The 10,152-nt window shown below is 46.6% G+C and overlaps 1 protein-coding gene across 2 annotated transcripts in view; it reads left to right on the forward strand.

The window, feature by feature from the left end:
* WIPF2 (WAS/WASL interacting protein family member 2) overlaps positions 1–7,369 on the forward strand; it is a 38,478-nt gene extending 31,109 nt beyond the window's left edge. For both annotated transcript variants that reach the window (XM_084804583.1, XM_084804584.1), the window contains exons 5-8: positions 167–829; positions 2,485–2,697; positions 3,975–4,076; positions 4,774–7,369. In XM_084804583.1, the coding sequence (XP_084660709.1) occupies positions 167–829; positions 2,485–2,697; positions 3,975–4,076; positions 4,774–4,814 (1,019 nt within the window). In that variant the 3' untranslated portion in view covers positions 4,815–7,369. The remainder of the gene's footprint in view (positions 1–166; positions 830–2,484; positions 2,698–3,974; positions 4,077–4,773) is intronic.
* Positions 7,370–10,152: the final 2,783 nt, after the last annotated feature.

Genomic DNA, 10,152 nt, shown 5'->3' on the forward strand with positions numbered 1-10,152 from the left:
GAGCCTTCTGTTTCACTTAATTGGATGGTGGCTTCATGCAGTCGACCTGGCATCCTTATAAGGGACAACACGGCTTTGCCAGAATCAGAGCTGTTGTACCAGAAGGCAACGTTTGACCCATTTAGCTTCTCTAACAAGTAATTCTGTGTTCCATTTTTGCTTTCAGACAGCCCCTCTGGGAAACAGTTACTTCAGGTGCCTGGGTCCAGATCAGCTGCGCCACGGCCCCCTGTGTCTGCCACCAGTAGCCGGCCTCAAGATGACACTGAAAGCAGTCGGGCTTCCCCCCCAGAGCTTCCACGCATGCAGAGACCTTCCTTGCCAGATCTCTCACGGCCAAATAGTGCCAGCAGCACTGGCATGAAACACAGCTCATCAGCCCCGCCACCTCCGCCCCCAGGACGCCGAGCCAATGCACCTCCTGCTCCCCCATCCATGCACAACAGCAAAGCACCTTCCTACAACCGCGAGAAGCCATTGCCACCAACTCCAGGACAGCGGCCCCCAGGGAGCCGGGATGGACCACCAGCTCCTCCCCCCATCAAGCCACCCCCTTCCCCAGTGAACATCCGGACAGGACCAAGCAGTCAGGGCCAGTCCTTGGCGCCCCCTCCTCCACCTTACCGGCAGCCCCCCGGTGTCCCCAATGGTCCTGCCAGCCCCACCAATGAATCTGCCCCAGAGCTTCCACAGAGACACAATTCATTGCATAGAAAGACGCCCGGGCCTGGAAGGGGCATGGCACCTCCCCCACCCCCTTCAGCCTCCCCGTCTTTACAGAGCAGTCGTCCCCCACCTCCTGCTCGTGATCCTCCGAGCCGTGGCGCAGGTAAGAGTCTTTTCCAGCCCCCATTTCTCTGAAAAACAGGTGGTGGAGTTGATACAAATGTTAGCAGCCTCTTGTTAATCTCCAAAAAGGGAAGTGCTGTGGATCAAATGTGCCTGAGAGCAACACCATCCGATCTCAGAAGTGTGTCTAGGGGTGGATTTATAGAGGATTGGGAATGCCCAGGTTTCATGCGGTGTAGCATAGCGACTAAGGAGTTCCCAGTTCAAATTCTTACCTCTGCCATGTTCTCCAGGTGGCCTTAGACAGGCCATTCCTTCTCAGCCTGAGGTGCCCCCCCCCCCCAATATCTGCAGCGGGGGATCAATAATGTTCACTTACGTAATGGAGTTCTTGCAAGGATGCTTTGAACACTTGAAAGCGCTATTCAGATGTTAAATGGTAGTAGCAGCATGTGCAATTTCAGTCATCTGGCTGCTATGAAATGCCTTGACTTGGTATTTCTGAAAAATGCCTGTCGGTTTATACTGTTGGAATTTAATGACCTCCATGTAAGCTAGCAAGCTCCCGGTCCACATCTCACCTCAGCCACAAACTCATTGCGAGTTCTTAGACAAGCCACTGTTCTCACCTTTAGGCCTTTCATCTGCAATATGGGAATGATACTGGCCTATCTTTCAAGGTGATTGTGGGAACTGCAGAGATAATGTGTGTGCAGTACTTTGAACTCTTGAAATTCTCTGTCTAAATGCTTAGTGTCACCTAGCACAACTGTATGGCAGATAGTAGTTCTTGGAAATGACTGTGATGCCTGGGGACAAATCTTAGGGTCTCACACCTGGGGGATACTGCCACCACAGTGTGCTAGTGTCTCCTGGGAGGCTGGAATATACTCACGTTTCATGGGGGGTGTCTGTGCCACCAAGCCATCTTGGGATTGGATTTTGTTTTCCACGTTGTACAGACAGTGTGCCTGGTTCTCATAACAGCTGCCATTCCAGAATGGAGAGTTTTGGCTTGGGGCCAGATTCTCAATCCTATGACTTCAGAGTATAAACGCAAGCCACTGGTAACTCGGCAGAGTCTCACGCTCTTCAGAACACATAAAAACAGGAAGATTTGAGCGAGATTTATGTGGTTGACTTAGAAATGATCTGGTCCACTTAAGGGTAATCAACTGTGTGTGTTTCCATGGGACATAACAAGGATTGAACCTGCATCAAGGTGATCATCTGATCAGCCCATTTTCTGCCCAAATCCGGGCTCGCCATGCTATTGCAAGCCCTCCAGAAAGAAGTGGAGTGGGCAGTTGGCGTAGATCATGATGGTGCAAGTAGAGAGTAAAGTATTTTGATGGTCACCTTAGCATGTGCACAATGCTTGCCCAGTGCTCAGTAACCTACATCTCGCCATGCTCAAATTCAAATGTGGGAATTGGCCTCCTCAGGAAGAAAGAAAGCTCCTTAGTGGAATTGGGGAGATCAGAAAAACGTAAACCTGTATAGCAAGAGTGGTGCAGGGCGGGGCTGTTACAGGCATGCAGCGTTAATGACGTCAGATGGTGATGGGAGGCCAGCTGTTGCCTCAGTTGGGCATGTCACAGAGCTTGCCTGCCTAGTGAACTCTGCCGCACCCTCCAATTCTGGCTCCTGAGCTAGCTTCTGAGTCAGTGCTGACCGGAGGAATTTCCATTGCAGCCCCTCCACCGCCGCCACCACCCATAATCCGAAATGGTGGTAGAGATGCGCCTCCCCCACCCCCACCCTACAGAATGCATGGGTCTTCAGATCTCACGAACCGTGGGAAGCCACCCCCACCACCCACCAGAACGCCAGTCGGACCACCGCCTCCTCCCCCGCCAATGAGAAATGGACACCGAGACTCCATCTCCACTGTCAGGTCTTTCTTCGGTGAGTAAAAAGAACCTGCTGTTAGCTTAGTAGGTCTTGTATGGCAGGGGTGTCAGGCTTGGCTTGGTCGAGGGGACTGGATTCCCCCCACAGCCAGTCTGGTGGGCCAGATGACTTCAGGGTTGGAGCCCTGCCCCACCCACCCTCCCATTTTTCTTTTCTCCATGCAGAGAGAGGCATGGAGCTCTGTGCCTCTCTCTGCATGGAGAAAAGGACTCTGATGACATTTGGAAGAGCCGCTCCTCCAAGTTGCCAGCCTCACACACCACTCTTTGATCAGTGATCAGAGATAATGGGGGGATTCCTTTCCCCCAGGGGCGGCATGGGAGGGGAGCCTCCACAGGCCAGATGGGGAGCTTCCCCCAGTCAGAATGACCCCATCCCTGTTGTATGGCATTTAAGTTGATTGTGCGCCATGCTCCAGGTTGTAAGGATGCACAGCCTGTCCATAACTGAGTAATATTGCTACTTTGGCTAATTCGATTATTACTATGGAGACTGAAAATACTGTGATTGGCCAGGGAGAAGTGTGTGTGGATCCCAACTCCTCTGTTCAAGATTAGGAGCGATCTCTCTTGGGTTGCTGGCATTTTGTTGTATACCTGATGCTTAGAAATCCATGTCTTAGAGCAACAACGGCCAACTGGAAGCCTGGGAAGCAATTTTTAATCTGCCCTTACCAGCGGCCCTACCACATTCTAATTAAGGGGTAGTAAAGTCCAGTTAAGGGGTAGTAAAAACGTTGCCCACATCGCCGTGCTCCAAGGAAAATATGCCTGTTCACAAACGTTCACTGCCCACATTCTATTGTTATGTCTATGGGGATTTATATAGAACTGGTTTATTTTAAATTTTCATGATTGTCGTTTGGAAAAGCAATGAAACATGACGTGTATTTATATACATATTGCGTTGTTCAGTCATGTACATTCCACAATGTCAGCAATTCTTTGCCTGTTTGCCTCTTGAGGGGAACCACATCTGTGTCCTTGTTCTCTTTGAGAAGCCCTTATTGCCAAGCGACACTGTCCTCCTAGTGGATTGGTCCCTAAAATCTGCCACCTGAGGGGGCTACCTAGCCTTGCCTCTTAGTAGAGCTTCCTCAGATGGCACTGCCATTTGGACCGTCACTCCAGCCTCTCTCACACAGAGCTCTTTGGGACAGGAACAGCGAGACAGTGGGGGAGCCCTTTGGACTGAATGTGCTCTTCCGACCACATGTTGCATACTACTTTGATGAAAATGACCTTTTTAACTTTTCCCCTCCTTTTCTGCAGATGACTTTGAATCCAAATACTCTTTTCATCCAGTTGAAGACTTCCCAGCTCCCGAAGAGTTCAAGCACTTCCAGAGGATTTATCCCAGCAAAACTAACAGAGGTAAGTGCTGATCAGGCTTATGACTGTTATTTCCAAGTACCTCTCTGATCATTTGTCCACAAAGAATTTTCAGCTCTTCCCTCAAGCTGCTGACAAGTTGTGAATGGTGATTCAAAGCCACTCCATATGGCCAGGAATGTGGCTTGCTACCACTACAAAGAAGTTGTGTTTGCCATCTACTGTTCCTTTATTCTATTTCCAGCCTTTTCAATGTATGCGAATAATGTAGTCTTGCATACTTTTAGCATCGGTTGTGCACATTCTGAGTTAGACTCCCCCATTTTCAATGTGCTTTCACAAGGAAGGAGGAAGGCATGAGATGGCTGTAGGGATGCTGGAGTGGCAGAGACAGACTAGGGAGCAATGGGAGTGGGTGGGCACAGGAGCTCATGGTTCTTCATGATAAAGGACTTGTAGGAGTAGGCTGTATCAGATGCAGAAGCCCAGTCACGTGCAGTCCTGCTGGAAAAAGCACAGATCTAAAAGATAGGAGACATAAAAACTGGGTAGTTTGTAGGGGGTGTTAAGGAATCTTTTCTGTGTTCGCAATCGCTTCGGAAACCTGCATGGCAGCTTTCTAGAGATGGGAGTAGCAATGCGGAAACATCATGTTCTCTTTTGCTTTGGGCCAGACTCCTTGTAGAAGCACCCTGTTGCATGGCACCCGTGGCGTTAACAGCCTCTGTTGTTTTTTCAGCTACTCGTGGGGCCCCTCCTCTGCCTCCCATCCCCAGGTGAAAAACAGCAGCTGGGCATCGTTGCACAGCACCGAAACAAACGGACCTGTGTTCTTCTCAGATTTCCCATTCCCTTCCCATACCTCAGAAGCCTGCATGAAAAACACATTCCTGCTGTTGATCTCCCCCCCCCACCCCCAACTGTTGCAAGAACCTGGATGAATCTACCACTACTCATCTCCATCTATGCATTTCAGCTGGGTGAGAACCCTCTTCTGCGGATCTGTGTTGGTTTCTCATTTTCCCTGCCACTTCTGTCACGGAGGGAGAGACCCTGGTTCATAAACTACTACTGTTCAAGAATGAGCGCGCAATGAATATTTCCCAGAAAAGCAAGCTAAACAGGACAGCTTTGGAACTGTGAGTCAGGTTGAAACAACTTTTTCTAAACGCTTGCCTAGTATAGGGGAGGGAAATGCCCATGAACTGGGTGAAATGCAGAATTCTGATTTTTAAGAGGGATAGCATTGAAAGGACTGAAACAGCTATTCCACTTTTGAATGCAAACACTACATACTAACTTATTCAATTGTGTAACTTGAAGAGGGGAAGAAAATGAGTATGAAGAGCATTCCTTGGAGCGAATTCTAAATGGGGAAAGCTACACCAATGTAGCAGTATCCATGGCAGCACAAGAGAAATTCAGAGCATACAGCGGAGTTACTTTGCTATATTGTTGCAGTGTTCCTTGTCCTGCAGATCTGGAGCCATTATCCTTCTCAGGCATGTTGGCTCCTGGCAACCCATTTTTCAAGCTGTTGTGACTCCTAATGATGTTGTGCCTCTGCAGTGTAAAGGGTCCAGGAATCACATATGTACAGACATTACATCTGGTGGCCACCACTGCCTCATGTGCAGTATTAATACACAGCGTGGCCGGGCTAAGACAGTAGCAGCCAGTGAAAGCCTGCATGCCTTTCCTCTGCTGCAGAAGTGTGTGGGGTGGGGTGGGGGGGAGGCTTAGGGTTGGCTTGCTCATGGGACAAGTGCAGCAGCATGATGTTGCGTCTAGACAACATATTGGGGAACCATGGGCACAGATGCTCAGCAGTGCTGGACGCGTGTTTTAGGCCCCAAGTTGTTCTTGTAAAGACTCTGACATTGTCCTGCCTCTTCTTCAGAAGATCACACTTTACTGTTTCCACAAACGGAAGCACAGTCCCATCTGATCTTGTGCTTTGAATATTGTTGAGATGGACCTGACTGGAGTACTCAGCCATCCAGCAGCAGGCATGTTTTGGCTTACCTCTGTGCTGAGGAGTGGATGGGCGCTGGCTGCTTGCCCATTCTAGAGAGGGCATCACTGATTGCAAGCAGGTCAAATTGAGAAGTGTTCAGCTCTTATTATGAGTAGTATACTCTTCATTGAATACCCCCAATTACTGCTCGATTTTAAAAACATTAAAATGCTTAAATAATAAATCATCTGTTCTAACTCAAAGTTGATCACCAATAGTTAATAACCCTCTCCAGCAAGGTAACTTTTCGGGTCGGAGGAGACTGGAGGTTTCTCCTCCTGCTTTGTTTTTGTCAGTTGTACACAGTGTCTTCTGTTTCTTGCACATGATTGTGAGGAAGAGGGTTGACATCTTGGTACATGACTGCTGGGACGCTTGTTATGCCCCCTGCAACAATGCTGCCAACCTGATCTGGGTCTCTTGGTTGCGGCATGGAAAACCTGGCCTGCCATCAGAGGGAGGTTTTATAGTGCTGGCCTTGTGTTTGAGGTCAGAGCAGAGGGATTCCTGCTTGGTTTTTTCCTAGTGCCAGAAAGAAAAGTTCAAGTCGTGGATTGCACACATGCTTCTCAATGCAGTAATTTGCTGTGTTGAAAATATTCCCATGTGGGAATGCATGCCTTTCTGTCTCCATGCATGTACAGCCTGCTGGGAAATCACTATTAGGCTGTTTCCTGAAAGTGAAAGTCTCCCACTCTGGGCTGAACACCACAGATCCTGGCCCAGGAGCAGAAGTGGATTTCTTCTCTTCTCTTCTCACCCCCTGCTCTCTTTTATACTCTGTGCAGATGGTTATAACATCAAACCTAGCTAGCTCATGGGGGGGGGGGGGGTTGCCTTACAGACTACGTCAGTCATGTGATTGGTACCAGATTTATTATAATTATTGTGTACATTTACTCTTAAGTAACTTGGGGGTGGGGAAATATGTTCTATAATCATAAATATTGATCTATTTTGTATGTTGTAAAAAGTTTGTAGGCTTGCCAGCCATATACTACAAAAGTTCCCTTACCTTCTACTTATCTTTTTTTTTCTACGATGATGGAAATTCATCTGCTTTTATGTTTAAGACCAGGCAGTCTCTCATGTTGAGGGGCTAGTGCTTGGTTGGAGGAATTGGTGTTTTTTTTCTGGAGGAAAATTAAATCTTACCCAGCATAGTTGGCTGGGAAGAGAAGTTAAATGCACTGTGCATTTGTGTATGTATGTGTGTGTCGGGGGAGGGGGTTATTTTTTTAAGGTTATATTCCCTGTAACATTGGCTTCCAGTAAATAAATCCTTTGGGAAGCAACTGTGAAGGGCTTTCCTAAGCTCAAAATGGCAGGCCAATGAGAATTTAATAAAAGAGGCACACATGTTATACTTGCATGCTTTGGGCCAAAGCAATGCTTTCTTCCTCCCCCTTTTCCCCTGTAGGTGTGTTGGGTTTTTATTGCCTCGGTGGGTGGGATGTGTTTTCTATTTCCTTACTGACCAAGAGTGTTTGTACAAGGGAAGGTTAGCACATACGGACGTTTTCCTATCTCACCCTTTCCTGAAACCTGGCTCAGGCCAGGTTTCTACAGCATTTAAACCAAACCCATAAACATAAAACTTACAGGGTCATCACCATCAAGTTGAACATCCTTAGTTCGCCCTCCCAGCTCAGAGATGGACTCTGTCAAAATGTAGTTGAGCTTGTGCTGAAGGCTCCTGCCACACGTTATTGTTGGAGACTCTGGGCAAGTTAGTACATTCATCTTGATATACCACTTAATGCTTTCCCTCTGGGCTGTACCATTTCAGGCTGCAGATGGCGGTACTCGCATGTTTGAGTACTGCCCCATCTAATAAAGCCCTCCGTACATTTAAAAAACAAAACCCAATAGCCTGCTAGTGGGAGTGCTCAACTTAGCCTTCTAGGTGCAGGTTTTTAAAAGAGTATTGAAACATCTCTCTTCCCCCCCCCCCATCCTGAAGAACAGTTCAGATTCTTAATGTATCTGACCATATGACCAATTAAGATTCTTAGGGTGCAATCCTATACATGTTCCAATAGAAGAAAGCCCTACAACTCCCAGCATTCCCCAGCCAACTTGGGAAGTTGTAGTACTTTTTTCTGTCTAAATATGCATAGGATTGCACTCTTAATATATCTGACCATCTCTGAACAAAGACAGAGGAAAGGTGATCAAGATACCACTTTTGTAGTATTTAATATCTCTCTAGTTGGCCCTGTTGAGATCCCCCCCCCCTCAGATCAGCTACAAGAAAACACATAATCTCAGACTAGCTTGGGATGCAACTCTTAGGTCTCATATGCCTGGTTTCCAAAAACATTTATTGTATAGATTTGGATCATAGATCAACAGAACATGGCAACAAAGTGAAGATACTCAGAAGGTTCTATGTGAAAGACATATATGCTGCTGCTGTCAAGGTTGACTGCACCACATCTGACATGCAAATTCGGAGGACTGACTGCAAGCAGCTCTTAATCAGTACTGTGTGCCACAACGCCCCCAAGTGCAAATAATGCTCAAATATGGTCCTGGAGCAGAAACCCAGCTTCCTGAGCATGTTGACTTAAAAAAAGACTTTAGTCCTTGTGTTACAAAGAGATAGTTGGAAACACAGCCAGTGGCACAGGCTGGCTAGATTTTCCAGTCTCCAGGGAAAGGCCCGCATAAGTTCTGACATTTTCCATGACTAGCAGAAGAAAAATGAATATAAAATAGTAAAATAAAAATGCAGAATCATGCAAAACAGCTAATTTACATAACTTACACAGGTTGCAGCATTCCTTGGTTCAGGATTTAGGCTACCCTGGCTCAGGTGTTTATTTTATTGCAGATTATACCCAGCTCTTCTCAATGTTGTAATCATACTAGTCTTCCATTGCAACTGAAGTGTGAAACCACATGTGCGCGCCAGGGCAAAGGCTCTTGTGGAAGGGTGTGATGTGTCCATTGTTGAACAGCAAGTTCTCCAAGCTTCATTCAGTGTGCCTTATCCTTAAGTGGCTCCCAGTGGGTTTTTGTTTTGTGTGCGCCTTTAAAAGGGGGGATGAATCTCTCAACCGTTAGTCTCTTGTGAGCCTAGATGCACTCTATCCTTTGTTAATGCTTTGTTTAATGGTACCATTACCCTTAACTAGAGAAACACTACTGAGAGCCACCTCCTGTGGTTTCAAGGACCAGAGTACGCATCTCTTGCACTGTTACTTTGTTTCAAATCTGCCCTTTGCCTTTAAGATAAAACTGTCCTTTGTGTACTCCTCACCTTTTGCTTTTCTTTGAAAACTTTTGGGAAAAAAAGCTTCCTCTAGATGGCCTGTGACTGAAGAATTCTAGGATTCTTCAGTCTTTCACTGTGGGCAGATACGTATAGCTTGTGTTAAAACAAAAATGGCATCTTAATGGGGCTTGCACATAACATTCTTATACAATTTTGTTACTCCATTACAAAATAAGCAACAGTGAGGACTCTCTTGATGTGGCATTTGGAGGAGTTTTGATTTTTTAAAACTTTTAAAAATATATATTTTTGCCATTAAAACAGCCACAGTGGTTTGTGTGAATCTAGGTTCCACAGACTGAACTACCACAATAAGCACATACAGTTCTCCTGTATGCTTTTGGTGTTCTTGTATGGAGTACATGATTAGTATAAAAACAAGCTCCTCTCTTCCTGAAGTTCTTTTCTAATGGGAGCTTTGAAGAACATTACCTGTCAGTTTCCTCTAAGGCTCATTTGCGGAGAGCAGTAGTTTAAAGTATGTCCTCCTTTCACAAAACTGCTGGTAGAGGGCTTGGGGTAGGGGTCAGGGAATAGCTATGCTGCAAAACTCACAATGAGACAACAGTACATCAGTGTCCTGCCAACTGTACAGCTTTGACCAGGAGGTGCAAGATTTTTCAAGATTAGCTCCTCTTTCTCCTCAATCCATATCATTCATCAGAATCCTAGTTTTGTTTTTAATGAGCAAATTACTAGTCCTCATTGTTACTGTAGAGATGAGGGCTTAACATGTGAAAGTAGTATCTGCTGAAGTGTCTTGAAAGGAGGAGGGGGAGGGACTGTACTCTTACTCCATACATATTATGTTTGATAGTGCC

This window comes from Heloderma suspectum, chromosome 6 (assembly GCF_057233095.1).
Source record: "Heloderma suspectum isolate Gila_16-S chromosome 6, 16-S_ref, whole genome shotgun sequence".
Taxonomy (NCBI): Eukaryota; Metazoa; Chordata; class Lepidosauria; order Squamata; family Helodermatidae; genus Heloderma; species Heloderma suspectum.